This window comes from Poecilia latipinna, unplaced genomic scaffold, assembly GCF_001443285.1.
Source record: "Poecilia latipinna isolate Pla-1442-1.1 unplaced genomic scaffold, P_latipinna-1.0 Scaffold1796, whole genome shotgun sequence".
NCBI lineage: Eukaryota > Metazoa > Chordata > Actinopteri > Cyprinodontiformes > Poeciliidae > Poecilia > Poecilia latipinna.
The window spans coordinates 308,663-324,811 of NW_015114412.1; the positions used below are offsets into that span (position 1 = coordinate 308,663).

Here is a 16,149-nt window from a genome sequence, read left to right on the forward strand (position 1 = left end):
TTATATATATATAATTTATATATAAGCTAGGTAGATGTATAGATGTGCACACACACATTTTAAATGTTGTCGTATGGAAAATAAAGCTTAAAATTATGTTTGTAAGGGGTACATATGAGTGTCACCATGTTGAAATCCAAACTTTTTAACTGGAACGCCGTTACCTCGGGTCTGACATCAAACCCGACTTCCTAGGTAACTGGGACGCAGCATTATTCCACATGAACACAGTCATCGTTTTTTTTGTAAACAGTCGCCCAATGTATGATTGATGAGAATCTAATGATTCATAAAATAGTATTTGCATTAAATGACCTGATGTATTTGAGACTCTAGACATTTTAAGACGGCATATAACTCTCAAACTAGCTAAAAAGTACAGATTCAACAAATCTGGATGCATAGCCAGATATAACATGCTTAACCTTTCCTAAGCCATTCCTATCCCACTGAGTTATCATAATTACCATAATTAGGTATCATAATTTGTTAAGTTTTGCTTATATATTTTGGGGAAACTATTACTTTTTCATGATTGTAGCAGAAAAGCAGGAGAGGTTGTGCTCTTCTTTCTCATGCAGCTGAACTAATCATTTTTGGACTTTTTTTTTTTTCTTTGGCCAGAGATTTCAGAGGAAGCACGAGAGAGAGGAACCTTCGACAGTCAGAATCATCTAGTGCTGCATAGCAGTGAGACGCCACAGATGCTGCCAGGTTAGTTGCTCAAGGCAGATAAAAAAAAAAATTTAAAAAAACCAAAACAAACTTTGATACTTAGAAGATTGCTTAATCCCATCCAGAAACTTCAGAAAAGCCACAGTTTATTCGCAGTCAATGTTTGGTGCAAAGTTTGCTTTACATTTATACTCAGGTAAATGTGAGCGCATCTGTATGAGAGAGAGGCAAAGAACACAAGAAAAGAAGAGCACTGCCACAAAAGACTGGTGCAAACTTTTTTTCCTGTGACGAACCCTTCTTCTGATCACTTGGCGCATCTTTAAAATATGTTTCCCAAAGAAAACAAAAGGTAAATGCTGCTTTGAGTCCCGTGTTTCGTGCGTGGAGGGCTGTAGGATCACTGCAAAAGATCTGAAACGCAGTTTGAAACTTTAAATAAAAATACAGTTGGTTCAGAATTTTGCTTTTTATGCCTTGGAGATGTTGGCATCCACATCTACCATGTTCTCTGCTCAAACATGCACAGTTACAGGCTGCCATCTATCTGTCAGATTGAAAATTACAGCTTGCTTATGTGAACATTTATCAGTTATTATGACTTCAGAGAAAAAAGTGGAGCCAATGAAACATTACCCTGAAGCTATTAACATGCGGCTGATCTCCCAAAGTTTGGTCTTGGAGAGGCGGAGGATGAGCTGTGATGTGGTGTGAGAAGAGACTCCCCGCAGTGAGCTTTCAGTGTCCAGCAGTGGACATACAGGGTCTTCTGTTGAACCCCGATTTGGTGCCATTACCCCCCATCGCTCCTCTCTGTCCCCAACAGAGTTCTCCCATTCATTTGCTTATTTGGATTCCGCTACGGGAGACCTCCCACGAGCCTGGGTGAACTGTTACACTTCACGACAAGACTATTAATTAATCAGAGCAGCTGTATCTTTGTTTTGCACTATATACGCTAAACGTTTTCTCTTTTTGTGGGGGGATGTGGGGGGCACACTAACGTAAAACCAATGTTTATAGACAGATGTCCAAGAAAGTAATAACACGAGATTATTTTTGCTTTATAATTTAAAGTATGGAATTGCGTAGTGCCTCTTTTGTTTGAATTCATACCACTGTAACCATGTGGCAAGACCTCTCTGGGTTTCATATTACTGTAATACTGGACAGATTGTAACTAATTTTTATTTTTTTTTATCATTATTGTACAAAATCTGTTCTTGTTATTCTAAAACTTAAAAACAGGTGATTTAATTTAAGACAAAAACTTAGTGGACAAACCACAATAAAGGAATCCCTTGGGGGTTTTCCTGGACATCATGTGAGTTACCAATCTAACTTCCTCCACCTGCAGAGTTTCTTTCATCTGAACTGAGTCATTCTGGCACTTCTCCCACCTTTGCCTTTGTTTCTGAACTGCAGGGGTCCTCACTTCCCAGACCATCACATCCGAGTATTTCCTGTGTCGTACAGTTCCATACAGAAACACAGAGAACGCAATTTGTCTCATGATTTGTCTTCTCCCTCCGTACTTCTTTTCACATCAGTAATAACCTCTGGGGAGGTACGTGTTGATTTAAATATGAAGAAGTTTCATGTTATTTAACAAAGGAAAAGAAAACCTATTAGTGACATTTTTTTTTTTTTGCTTTTTAATAATATACAGCAGGCTGTTATGGTTACTTTCATCAGAAAGGACTTGAATTATACGAATCATCCATCTTTGTCACACTGTATTGTTGCTGGCATGAAAGTAAACATAAAAGACTTATGATATAAAAATATGACTGATTATCGTAGCATGTGTCGTGGTCTCGTAGGGGTAATAAAAAATCATTTCATAGCTGGTGTGAACTGTTTTTCAACTGAATCTCAGCATTCCTCTGCTTGTCATGGAGCTTGGTAAACAACTTAATTGACTGCAAAAATGTTTTGGAACCTGATGCTATAAAATCACTCAAATCTTTCAAAGGGCCACAGTGAAAATAAATCTTCACTACAGGAATGAATGCGTCTCCAAATACTATAAATATGGGTTTAAAAATGTCTGTTTTTAAATTTATTTTAAAATAAATATCCATAAAAGATACAACTCTTACTATGTTCTAACAGCTATACATTGCATACTGTAAGAAATGGGTTCAATTAATGTAGAAATAAAATTACATTTGGGAAAATATTTCCTCTGCCTCAATTTATTTTTGCAATAACAATATTCCATCCATCCATTTAACTTCTAAACCCACTAATCCTTGCAGCAGCTCAGGGAATTATATTATGCATTTGTATTATTATTATTATTATTATTTTAGTCTTTAAAATACCAAAATGTGTACATAGAAATTGTGTATGTCTCATTTACTCTCCTCTAATGATATGCCATTTCCCCCCTTTTCTGTGCTCTAAAACAGATGTATTAGACGTATTTATATATTAAACCCCTGAATGCATTTTGACATGAAAAAAGGGAAGTTACAAATAATCCCCACCAGAGGGCGCTGTTACGCTGTGCCTTGAAACGTTACAGTATCCAATTCTCTTTCTTCTCCGCTTTAATTACAAACGATAACAAAAACAGTAATTTAGCGAAGGGGTTATTTTATAAATAACTTTTAAAGAGCCAGCTCAGACTGTGTTTAATTTTTACAAGTGTTTTTTTTGTTTTGTTTTGTTCTTTTTTGTATTTCCGCATTATAGGTGGGACTATTTGTGGACCAGCCCTGTTGCGTTACGTTTGGGGAAGTTGCTCAATATTGGAAAGGCACATTTCCCTTCACTGTAAGGGCCAAATATTGATGTGCTGCTTATCTGGTTATAGCAGCGGTGTCTCCGCACTTCCTTTACCTTTGGATTTTGTCAACATGACGGTCAGATAAAATCAAATTATCAGATATCACCAGAAACTCTTTGTCGGGATGAGTAGTTCTTTGACTTCCGCTTCTTACATTCGCAACATCAGTTACGGTCTACGCCGCCAGCTGTCCGACTTTCTGGACCCTCAGGACAGGTGGAAGGATGTGATCGTGTCCATACGGAAGCCGAGTGGGGAGCCGAGGTACTCCCAGCTTCACGTCAGGTACGTCAGCTCTCGTTACTGTTCGTTCCGTGTTCAAAATGGGATATAAAACACTGCCGCTGTGTGTTTTTAGGAGGTTTGAAGGTCTTGTGGCGCAGGGGAAGAGTCCCACCGTGGAGCTGCTGAATGACTGGGGAACCACCAACTGCACAGTGGGAGAATTGGTGGATATTTTGAAGAGCCGCAATTTGTTGGCTGCTGCCCGTCTCCTGCTACCTTGTAATGAGTTATTATTATTGTAAATGTCATAATTTTGAACTTCATTTGAAAGTTTTACCACAAACCCCTACATATTGTTCCGTAAATTACATTATATCAAAGCTTTCGGTGCAGAATTGGGTAACAAATCATACAGTATTTTCTTTCTGGGTAGTTACAAAATAATAATAACAATAATAATTTAACAGTGACTGTTTACACAGCACCATATTTATCTTCTTGAACACAGGGGAAGAATATTCATCGGCAGAGACACACCTGCTTCCTTTACCACTACCTCCTGACAGAGACCCTCCAACCAGGCCACTGGGTGAGACCCAGAGTCAGCCTCCACCCGCCGGATCAGCACCGGAGACACAAGTACTGAGCGAAAACAGTCAAACAGGACACACAGGTGTGTGCTCAATGTTATTCCCAAACACTTACTTGTAAACGCATAACACCTGCATGCCTTGCAGAAGTATTTATTCAGTCTGAACTTCTGTTTTTTTTTTTTATTATTATAACTTTTTGGGATAAGACAAACTTGACAAAGTGGGATGAGAAGGATATGTCTTTTGCAAATGTTTTTACTAATATAAAACTAAAAAGGATTGTATGCATTTTTATACCTGTTTTCACCTTACCTTCCAGGAAATCCAATGTACATCGATACCTTCGGAAATCATCCAATTAGTACATAAAGTCCAGCTATGAGTAATTGAATTTCTGTACAGCTGTTTCCATGAAAGCCTCAGAGGTGTGTTAGAGAATATTAGAGGACAAAAAGGCATAATTAAAACCAAGAAATACACCACAAAGATCAGGGAGCGAGTCACCCACAAATTTAAAGCAGGGTTCAGTGTTGCAGAAACAACACCCAAAGCTTTGGACGTTTCACTGTTCAGCTCAACATGTGCAACCCTACAAGCTGTGAACCTAAAAGAAGGGTATTTTTCAGAGAACAACCCAAGGCATCAATGGTAAATCTGGACTAGTTGCAGAGATTTAAAGAATCAGTTGACAACTGCAAAAATCTGTTGTTTTAGAAAAGCAAGATGAAGAAAACAACATTTTTGGAAAAAAAAAATGCAATAAGAAATCTCATTAGCAGTTTAGCACAGGCTAATGTAGGAGACACATCAAACAAGAAAGTGACCAGGTCAGATTGAGTCCAATGGTTGAACGTTTTGGTCTACATGCGAGACGCTAACACTGAGTAAAACATGGCGGTGGCAGTATGGTGGTGTGGGGGCGCTGTCTTTTAACTGGTTGCTTTAATTCCATTTCATAATCACCGCCTACTTCTGTGTTGGTCTGTCACATAATATGTGACAATGAAGTATATTATAGTTTGTTGTTGTGAGACAAAAATGTAAGCTCCAAAGGTGTGAATATTTTCACAAGGCACTATAGCATCAGACTACAGTTTGAGCGACTTTTTTTGTTATCTTTGTGCTTATTTTAGTTAATGAAATTTGACATTAAAAACAATTAAATATTGCAATAACAGAAACGACACTTTCAACATTCTGTCATTTTTACTTCGTATTACACAAAGTGAAGCTAAATCAAAGCATCTCTTATCTTGATGGAAATTTGAACTTTGTGTATTTTGTCTTTTGTTTTTAAACTGTTGGTTTTTGTTGCCAGACGTAACCAGGAACTTCTACTGAAGTACTTTGAATATTTCCCCACTTAAATATTTCGTCTGTAGTTATCCAACACAACTATAACTAAACCTGTTTTGTAGTTTATGTAACGTAACAAAGAAACAAAACACTCGAAACTTTGGCCGTGCAACTTTAAACCGTTGTACGTTTTTTTACATTTGTGACCAGCAGGTGGCAGCAGTGACTCCTTTGACCCACTTTCTGTGCATCCCTTGTCAGGCGTCTCCAGTTTTATGTACAGTGAGCTGAGGAAGATCACGGGCAACTTTGACGACCGGTCCGTCTCAAGCGGCGGCAGCCGACTCGGAGAGGGGGGCTTCGGCACCGTGTACAAAGGCTTCTTGAACAACAGAGCTGTGGCGGTGAAAAAACTAAACCCGGTAAGTGAGAGTGTCCACGTAGAAGAGGGCACACTGTTTCACATGCTTGAACATATGATGTCCCTTCTAGATAGATGACATGCCTCTGGACAAGCTGCAAGATCAGTTTAACCAAGAGATTCAGACTCTGAAAGTGTGAGTTTGTGTCCGTCGGCGTAAAATGTGACGCTTTCTGTTCTCCTCCGTCTACGTAAGAAAGTTCTGTTTTAATAAAAATGTTTTCCTAACAGGTTGAAACACGAGAACTTGGTTGACATGGTTGGATTCTCATGCGACGAGCAGCAGATGTGTATAGTGTACGCCTTCATGGCCAACGGATCTTTGCTGGATCGACTCGCTTGCTTGGTAAAAAAAAAAAAAAAACGTCCGCTGCATACAGAAAAGCTGATCTGGCCTCCATGCAGAGGATTTAGCTTTTGTTTTCGTTTACATAGGACGGTAGTCCTCCACTTTCCTGGCGACAGAGGTGCTTGATCGCAGAAGGGACTGCTAGAGGTTTGGAGTACCTCCATAGCAACCATCACGTACACAGAGATGTTAAAAGGTGCGACGGCTGCAGTCTTTGTGTAATATTCATCTCTTCTGATACCTGTTTTCGTTTTTTTTTTTTTTAATAAAAAATAGTTGCACAATCTTCAAATTCTGAGACTGAAGATCTACAGTGCTTTAAACTATTTGTGCTCATTTTGTCAAATGACAGAAGATTTGTAAAATGTAATACATAGATCATGTCACCTTCTTCCCACTTCACAATTATGCACTACATTGTCTTGGTCTGCCACATAAAATCCTGATGAAACACATTATAGCAGAAAACGTCCAATAGCATCAGTACTTTGCCGATCCACTGCATCTTCCCCTCAACTCGCCACAATAAACGTCACAAATCTGTTCCGTCTTTCTGCAACTTGAGCGAAAACAAAGATGTTTTTTTTTCCCCCCTTTGCTTGTTGTGACTCCTATTTGTTTCACCCTCTTAGTGCAAACATCCTGCTGGATGAGAACTTTGTGGCGAAAATCTCCGACTTTGGGCTGACAAGAGCGTCGGCCAAGCACACGTCTACGACGATGAGGACGGACAGGATCGTGGGGACCCGTGCGTACATGGCCGCTGAGGCTCTGAGGGGAGAGATCACCCCAAAATCTGACGTGTTCAGCTTCGGAGTGGTACGCTTCGGACACACACACACACATGCACAAAGGAAATACGGCTTCATTTTACCGCTTACTTTTAAGCTTGACCGAAGGTTGTTGAGTTGGCAAACTAAGCACTATTTCTTTTCTCTTTTTTTTCTTTCTTTTTTGGAAACTTCAAAGATCTTTAGTTTAGCTTGAATAATCAAGACCAGATTCTTTTCACTCAGTATTTAGTGGTGATATTTAGTCACATTAATGGCGTGCGTTAAAAAGGCATGCAAGACATTTATGAGAGTCGTATGCCAGGTGACGCAGTTGATTCAGAGTTTCATGAACTCCTCTGTCTGGCACAGAGTTCTTGAGTCAAACGTGAGGCCGTCGGTCCAGCAGTGGCAAGACAACGATCCCGAGCACAGCAGCAGCAAATCCATAACAGAGTGACTGAAAAGGCAAAAACTATCATGGTGTTACAGTTTCCCAATCAAAGTCTGAAGCTCAGCCCAAATGGATTGTGGAACAATCTACAAACCCGCAAATCAACTACTAACTACATCTGTGACTTTTTTTTTTTTGTTTGTTTGTTTAATTACCAGAAACAAAGCGGACCCTCTTGTTGTGTGTCCAGACATTATTGTTAGATCCGAGTCATTTTGAAGCCTGGTAAAGATCAGATCTTTTTTTTTTCATGCCTTGAAAGCAAAGAACTCCAAAAAAAGTTGCGACTCACTCTTATTCCAGTGGTACTGTGCTGGTGGTCTTATTGTGTTTTTCCTTGCATCTGTCTGAAATTACCTTTCCCCTCCCTTGTTATTATAATATTTACAGATTCTCTCTGCACAGGTTCATATGCAGGGTTTACTAAATCCTCTCCACTGGTACCTCAGGGCTCTTTCTGTTTGTAATGAAAAAAAAAAAAAAAAGCCTACGAGGCGGGTTGTTTACGTCCATAAGCAGCTTTCCCAGGTTAGCGAATCCAATTCCATTTAAAATGGATGTGCAGCAGCATTAAAATGCAGTTTCCTGCTGGAGAAGTTCCTCCTTTTTCATTCTGAGGGATGCCAGTGGCTGTATTGTTCACCATCTTTTTTCTTTTTTTTAAATCTGAACAGCTGTGGGAGTGGGGCTGTTGTGGTTGAAGATGCGGGGCGCATGGAGAGGAAATAAGGGGCTGCCTGTTGCCCAGAGCCGTGTAATTAACCTCATGGCTCTACTGTCTACAGGTGCTGTTAGAAATATTGTCTGGACTTCCGCCAGCTGATGAAAACAAGGAGCCCCAGTTCCTGGTAAGCTACGCACGAGGCTTTTACTTTAGCGGGAAACAAGCTGCTATCAGTGATTAAAAAAAAATAAATAAAAAATCTCAGTCCGCCTTTCCCGTTTGCCCCATCTTAGATGGATATCAGGGACGACATCGATGATGAAGACGAAGATCTGACCCTGGAGCAGTTTTTGGACAGGAAGATGACAGACTGGGAGCTGAGCCAGGTGGAGAGCATCTACTGCTTGGCTTCCAACTGCTTGGACGACAGGAAAAACAGGCGGCCGTTCATCAAACAGGTACAGTCAGTAGAGGCGCAACGATTTATGGGCGCCAGTTTCCGTACTTTTGGGGGACCGGCCGATACTTACACGTGAAGCCGATATTATAAACCGATCTTATCTAGCTCAGCAGAGGTCTAAAAATCACCCACTGTCCTTTTCTGTCGATGCATCCCAGCTAGTAGCATGATTAAAAGTATGTATTTCTTATAAGGTCCAGTGGTTTACAGTGCCTTCCTTGAGTCTTCCTTCCTCTGAACGTTTCAGTTTCTACTTTGCACAAAGCACTTCCCTGAAGCATGATGCTCCCAACTCCGTGTTCCCCTGTGGTCATGTTGTTTTTGACCTGAAACCATTCGCCGTCGCCCTCGCTGTACGTTTAGGGTCGTCATTCTTCAGGAAGGTGAACCCTGACTGCAGTATTCAGACTTTTACAGACTCTTTACACGAGATGAAGAGCTACGAATCTCTACATCTCTGGAGGAGAGGCAGAGAGTAAATTAAGCAGTGGGACTTGGTTTACTAGTTTGGTGGGCATTTGGTTCCTCTGGATTTACTTTAGGAGTATCAGAGTGAATAGAGATTGATACGAATCCATTTCACGATTTTCATATTTGTTTTTGTTTTGAATTTTGAAAACTTTATAATTTCCTCCTTAAGGTGTGTTGTTTTGTTGGATAAAGTATCAAAATCCAGTAAAGGTCATGACTACAATGTGTAAAGAAAGGTCTGCATACTTTTGTGAGGCTTTGAATATGAAACGCAAAACATTTCTGCTGCTTTAGCTGTTTGCAGCTTTTTAAAGTAAAATTCTGTTTTGTTTTGTTTTTTTGGGTTTTTTTGCAGGTTGTTTCAGAGATTCACAGCGTCGTCAAAAGCATCTCGTTGGAATCGTAGGCATGGAGGGAAACGAGAGGCTCACATTAACGAGTCAGAGTCTGTTCCAAACTAAAGACTGACAAGTTTTCTGCCTTTTGACTTTAAAAAGTTCCTTATTGACTGTAAGAAAGAGATCTAGCATTAAAACATCTTTCCCTACTTGATTTATATTCACGAAAATTTGAAGAGGAGCCCCAACAGGACATATGAGCTCCGCTACACAGATATTTAGCCATTAGCAGGCATAAGCCCATCTTACAGCATTAGCTCCAGTCAGAGGCATCGCCAGATTTGTTGCAAGACTGACTGCTACTGGAGATCCTTCCCATCCACAGCATCTCATCCATGACTTCTTAAAGATACTTGGAGGATATGAGTTGGAAGAAAACTGAGAACATTTTAATAAATTTTTTTTAAATTTCCAGGCTAAATTTTTGTGTTATAAAGTAAAAAGTCGTTTTATTTTTGAAGAAATAAAAAAAGGACCAAAATTGTCTGATTTAAATATTTTATTTTTCATCTTTAAAAGAAAAATTTGTAAGAAAACAAAGAACAAACATTATTCGTTTTCTCTAATGACAATGAATATAAAGGGATTTTTTTTTTCCCCTTCACATGAGGTGAACTAAGTAGTTTGCCAAATATTAATCAGTAGACCAGTGGATGAGGCAATGTTTCCGTCAAGGTAGTATTCCCTTTTCTATCCGATAAGAGCTTGGCATTCCTTCCTCTGTGGGAACCAGGTTTTTATTCGCTTCCTCTCGGTGAAATGCGAGATGTACAAGATAGATGGAATATTTCTGGAAGCCCGGTCTTTTCCACTGAAATCCACACCGACAATCACCAAAAACGGACCGCTTCTTAATCATAGAGCATCACACAGCTACAATATGTACATTTACAGCACTTGCATAGAAAAATAAGTTTCTCAGCAGATGATTTCTTTTTTTTTTTTTCTTCCCCCATGTAAACCACAGTTATATCAAAAAGAAGGAATTTTGTCTTTATAAAAATGCACTGTTAAAACGAATGGAGTCGACAACGTGGGAATAATTCGGATCTTTTCAGCTTTGGAGCACCTTGTTGTGCAAACAGTAGGAGACGAACACACACAAAAAAAAACCCCAAACGATTCTTGACACAGACTTAAGGAATGATATTTAGGAATTAGAATACGAACTCAAAAGAATTTTTAAGAAAAAAAAAAACATTTCTTTCTATATTTGCGCGAGTTCACATTAGTCGTGCTTGAAAGTTTTTTTTTGTTTTGTTTTTTTTTTTCCACTAAGTGTTAGAGCTGGCAACGAAGCAAATACCTCAACTTTTATTTGGGCCCCTTGAGTTACAGTTGAGCTGCTTGTGAGTGTGTTAAGATGCGCGTTTCCATTTGGCAAGCTACAAATGGAACGTCTGAAGGGTGTCATTGCTCAGTTCTCCTTGGCGTGCATAGTTGGGTAACATGGTGAGAAAAAATTGAGGTTCTTGGGAAAAGAAAACAGAAACATAACAAAAAAAAAAAGTCAAATACAATTTTTTCGTCGCCCATCACAGGGATGTTCCACTGTGGAACACGTTATGGGGTGGAGGATTTAGGGTGTGTGGGGTGGAGGTGTGTTTTAATCCTCCTCCTCTCCCTCGCCGGGTGGCCGGGTGATTCGGCGACCTCCCCTCTTACCGGCTGGGCCTTTGGGCTTGGCAAAGCGCTCCTTATAGGCGTGCTGCTTGGGATGCACCTCGGCGTACATGAACTCGCCTGTTAGTTCGGTCCCGTCTTCAATTTCCAACTGTGAAAGGAAAAAAATAAACAATACCTGGCAAGTCAGTGTCAGTCTATAAATAAGGTGGAGTTGCCATTTCAAGCTGTTTAGAATCCAACAAAGGAGTCATTTAGCTCTCATGCTGATTTGTTACAAGTTTTTATTTCAATCAATTTTCATGGTAATGGCTCATTTTCTGAGGCAGTGAATTTAGAACTTATTTATTTTTAGCTGCGAGCCATAATTAAAGAAATGAATGCTTGAAATAGTCAGATCCTTCTGATAAATCTGTACGGAGTTTTACATTTCGGACTGAATTATTAAAAGTAAATTTACATTTCAATTATGATTTAATCAGCTACACCGATTGCATTGGTTAATTTAAAAAATATCCAACTTCAACCATAACTGCATTAATTAATTAATGCAGTTATATAAAACTGTATTAATAGTTTTCATATTTATTTCACTAATAAAGGATCAAACTATAAAAAAAAAGAAAACCATTAATTGATTTATGTAGAATTTATGATACCGAGACAAACTTAATCTCTTACTTTATGACGACCATTTTCAGGTTTTCTATGTAGTCTGAAAAAATCTGAGATTTGGTCAAATAATTGTCCAGGTCTGGATAAGTTTGGGCAAGAATAGAGCATAGAAAAATAGATTTTCAGAACTATTTCTCTGTTCTACTGGCTAAATAAATAAAACCTTTCAGCATGTTCTTCCATCCCATCCATTATTCATCTGACATCCTTCCATCTTGTGTAGTTTATCCATATTTAAAGCTCATCAACTGTAGCACTATCTGCCATAAATTCATACTTTTGCTCTTTCTAAATAAGCTAAAAGAAAAAAAGACAGTTGAAAATGTGAATTTATAGAAAAGTGTGGAAGCTCAACTCTAATAATGCATAGGACCTCTGAATCAAGCACAGAGTAGCTCAAGTGTGAATCACGACGTCTTCATCTCTCACCTTTTTCTCGATCTCAATCTGCAGTTTGGTTTCCACCATGTCAATCAGGTTATTTTTGCAGCTGGAATACAGCATCCTCTCTCGGATGCTACACTTGTACCCTGGCATAGAATAAATGAAGACTGCAAAAGAGAAAAAGGACAACAAGAGATTAGGGCCAAAAAAGATGCCCATCGGAACGTCGGCAACGGCGACGTGTAAAGAACAGCGAACCTGTAGACTCCAAGTAGTCGCCTTCATGGGAATGTTTGTACAGGAAGAAGTGGTAACGTGGAGAATCTTTGGGGACTCTCTTTGGCAGGTCTTTCAACTCGGTTGGCTCAGTGCTGCACAAGCGAATCATTTCCTTTTCAACATCTATTTCCTGTTGACAGAGGAAGGTGAAAGGGGTTATAGTTGGTGTAAGAAAAAGTGACAGTAACCAAAAGAAAACCAGGACTGAGGCGAAGCTAGTTGGACTGGATGTTCACCAGTTTGGTTGAGTTGGAGGAAGGAAGGATTCACCGACTGCAGAATCTCATTTTGACACCTCTCTGCTTTGAGGTCGTCTCCGATGACGACAAGTCTCATTTTTCCAGCAAGGGAGAACCCATCCCAGCTCATCACACAAAGTGTTTTTAATGAACAGAACTCCAAAAGTTTGGATTTTCCTTCCAGACGTGCAACGTTTTTAAGGGGAAATAATTTTTCAAAGGGTAAAAGATTTTATGCAAAACAAAATATGAGCAAACACAATTTCCTAAACCGGAGCTCTGTTGTCAAGGTTACTGGAAAAACAAACAAGAAATAGGTGTCTTCAGACTGCTGTGTGTCTACAGTCCATTTCCTCATCGCCCTCTTCCTCTTTTCATCACACAACTTTAATATTGAGAGAATCAACATCTGTAACCTGCTCTCTGTTCTGGGTGGCCTATTCAGGGGGGCAGAATGCACACACACACGCACACACACACAAAACATGATCAGATGTCATTTGCATTCAAACTGGTTTTCTACTGCTTATTTACATGCCCAGTGAGTTTATTCCTGAATGCCAAATGAAATTAAATGTTTTTGCAGGAGCATCTGGGGGGCAGAGTGTGTGTGTGTGTGTGTGTGTTTGTGTAACCAAACATGTTTACTTACATGTTTGAGTAGAAAAAAGGGGCTTGCCCTGGGATAGGTTCACAAACTAACTGTGGTGGGTCAAAAATGAAAGAAAACTTTTAAACGGACTCAAGGTGGAAAGTTCTCACAGCTTGCTCACGTCACGAACCAATTAAACTGAATTTTAAAACCTAAGGAGTGTCAATTAAAGACCACTTATGAAACCTTTTCTTTGGAGTGAAACACTTACCCATGTTATGGTCAGGAGAATTGTTTTAATGGAATAATAAAAAGAAAAAATAAAATCTAAAACCTATCCGTTTGCCTCTGAAGATCGCAGAATAACAGGCTTCAATTATTCCTTTGTTCTTTGGACTGATCTAATCAGAGCCATGGGTACACTGAATTTTAATGAGCAATGAAACAAAGGCTTTTTTATCAAAAAAAAAAAAAAAGACTGATTCATTGTGTTTGCAAAAGCAGCTCCTGACCAGCAATGCTTCTTTCTGTTTATAAGGTAACAAAAGTGTGAGGTATTTAAGGAGCAAGTTCACTGTTGTAACACTCCCTGTGCCTTGCAGAAATGTTCTTCACCGTTGAACTCTCATCTTCTTATCTAAGTATTTGTGAGGGTTTTTCTGAGAGCAGAACCATAACAAGCAATAATTGTGAAGTAAAAGGAACATGAGAAATACAACCGTTGTAAGAGACGGAAAAACAAACTGCTTCACGGAGACCCAGGGACAGACAGTCAGGGATAGAGTTGTTGAGTAGTTTAAAGCAGGATGAGGCAAAAAAATAATAATAATCAAAACCCCAAGCTTTTACCATTTCTTAGCGCACTGGTTAATTTCTTGTTTGAAAATAAAAACAGCTTGGTACAACTGCTAACCCACCAAGATAGCGAAGCATCTGCCTTATATTAAAGAAGAGAACAACGAACATTTTTAGCCAACATGCCAAATATGACAGTAAATTAAAACACAATATACCGCACAGTGAAACATGGTGGTGGCAGCGTCATGCTGTTGAGGTCATGGTAAAATGAATGAAGGCAAAAATGGAAGAAAACTTGTTGAGTGCAACGAGGGGCGGATTCTCTTTTCATCAGGACATCGACTCTTAAACAGCAACATCTGCTGTGGAATTAGATAATATAATAAATGGTTCAGATTTAAAGACAGTCGTGTGCTGGAGTGGCCTAGTCAAAGTTCAGAGAGTCTGTGGCTAAGCATGTAGCAATAAGCAATTAATCAGTTAATTTCATGGTAAATTAAAAATTAGAAGGAGAATTTTCATTCTTATGAATCATATTTTTTGAAAGGGTAACTTTATTCACACAGACCTCACAATCCATTTTATTTACGGTTTTGGTTGTTTTTCGATATTTAAAATATCTTCCAGTTCCAGTGTAAAGTGTTGTTTGCTAAATTAATTTGTCTGAGAGACAAAAAGAAATGATAACCACTATCAATACCTGAAAATGGCCTCAAAACGATGTTATCGTTCATCAAAGGAATTACTGGGATAATTTATCTTCCTGCAATATTAATTATCGTGTCTGCGATAACTGTGGCAAACCTGAAGGTCCGTGTCCACAGACGCTCACCGTCCAACAACAACAACAATCGCATGACAAAAATGTGAAAGGGAGGAATGACCACTTTAGCAGGGCATTGCTTTCTGTTGGGAACTCACCAGTTGCACATAGTTGATTCTCTTTTCCTTAAAATGTGCCAGTGCGTCAGCAGCATCTTTGTGAATGGGGAAGGCCACTCCCTGCAGAGTCTGCTGCTTGGTGTCCACGCTGATGTCCGTCTGGACCTGAACACAAGAGCTGCTGGTTATTAGGCTTCACCCTCTATTTGATTTCTAAGTCATTGTTACAACAAACACTTTAAAACTGAACAATCTCATTAGATGGGTTTAAAAAAAACAAACGCACAGTAAACTGCTGAGCCGTCCTGCTTAAAAGCTGAGGCACTCTGATAACAGATGAGGAGTCTGTATTGGAAGTGGCAAGGCGCCTTTAGCAAATCAAACAGAGAACTTGAAAATGCAGAAAGGATTACACTGATAGATTGCGTCTATTTTTAGAGGTCTGATCCTATAAATTGGAAAGCCTCGCAGACATGACTGAGCACAAATGCAGCTACTTCACATTCCAAACACGACTGTGTGTTTCTTTTACCCATCTGCCTGGTAAAAAGTCAAGGCAAGATGTTAAATATTCTTAGAGCTTTTGCATCTGGATGGTACAGACTAAAGACATTTCATCTTCCTTCGACAGCTGGCCAAACGGGACCAGCAGCAAAAACCTCACTTCCCATTTGCGTTGCAGTTTTAAATTGACAGTGCTCTGAAGAGAGGCTACGCCACTAAAAACAGTTCCATATATGGTAAGGAAGAGAGCTGTTGTTTATGCAACAGGCTGGGAGAGCAGCAATTAGAAAATGCTGTTAACTCAGGAAAAATGACTCCAAGTCAAAAAACTTGACCTAAACTTCCCCCTGTAGACGCGGTGAAGGTTCAAGTCTGCGAGGTAAGTAGAGGCAATTACATCAGCAGTATCACGTTACCGCATTCATCTTTCTTATCACAACAAAAGGCAAAGCACAACGACAGAGCTCACTTGTGTCCCAGAGTGAAATCACTCTCCACTGCAGAGCTTGGACATTTGCATACTTGAGGTCAGATTTAGTTTTGAACTCTCAACGACATCTTCAGCCACTTTTTTTTATTTTTTGGATTCGACTAAACAAGCCC

The 16,149-nt window shown here is 39.4% G+C and overlaps 2 protein-coding genes across 2 annotated transcripts in view; one reads left to right on the forward strand and one right to left on the reverse strand.

Annotated features, from left to right (window-relative positions):
- LOC106965283 (interleukin-1 receptor-associated kinase 4-like) overlaps positions 1–10,542 on the forward strand; it is a 16,537-nt gene extending 5,995 nt beyond the window's left edge. Inside the window, exons 2-12 of the mRNA XM_015061286.1 lie at positions 3,376–3,754; positions 3,828–3,973; positions 4,203–4,367; positions 5,845–6,005; positions 6,076–6,140; positions 6,236–6,350; positions 6,440–6,549; positions 6,986–7,172; positions 8,363–8,425; positions 8,535–8,699; positions 9,528–10,542. Coding sequence (XP_014916772.1) covers positions 3,594–3,754; positions 3,828–3,973; positions 4,203–4,367; positions 5,845–6,005; positions 6,076–6,140; positions 6,236–6,350; positions 6,440–6,549; positions 6,986–7,172; positions 8,363–8,425; positions 8,535–8,699; positions 9,528–9,578 — 1,389 coding nt within the window. The 5' untranslated portion in view covers positions 3,376–3,593 and the 3' untranslated portion in view covers positions 9,579–10,542. The remainder of the gene's footprint in view (positions 1–3,375; positions 3,755–3,827; positions 3,974–4,202; positions 4,368–5,844; positions 6,006–6,075; positions 6,141–6,235; positions 6,351–6,439; positions 6,550–6,985; positions 7,173–8,362; positions 8,426–8,534; positions 8,700–9,527) is intronic.
- A 218-nt stretch (positions 10,543–10,760) lies between these two features.
- Positions 10,761–15,235, reverse strand: LOC106965274 (twinfilin-1-like; the record flags this gene model as incomplete). The annotated part of the gene is made up of 4 exons (XM_015061270.1): positions 10,761–11,344; positions 12,298–12,419; positions 12,511–12,661; positions 15,082–15,235. Coding segments are annotated over 4 exons (595 nt in total), but the record flags the coding sequence as incomplete, so codon positions are not given.
- Between the last annotated feature and the right edge of the window lie 914 nt (positions 15,236–16,149).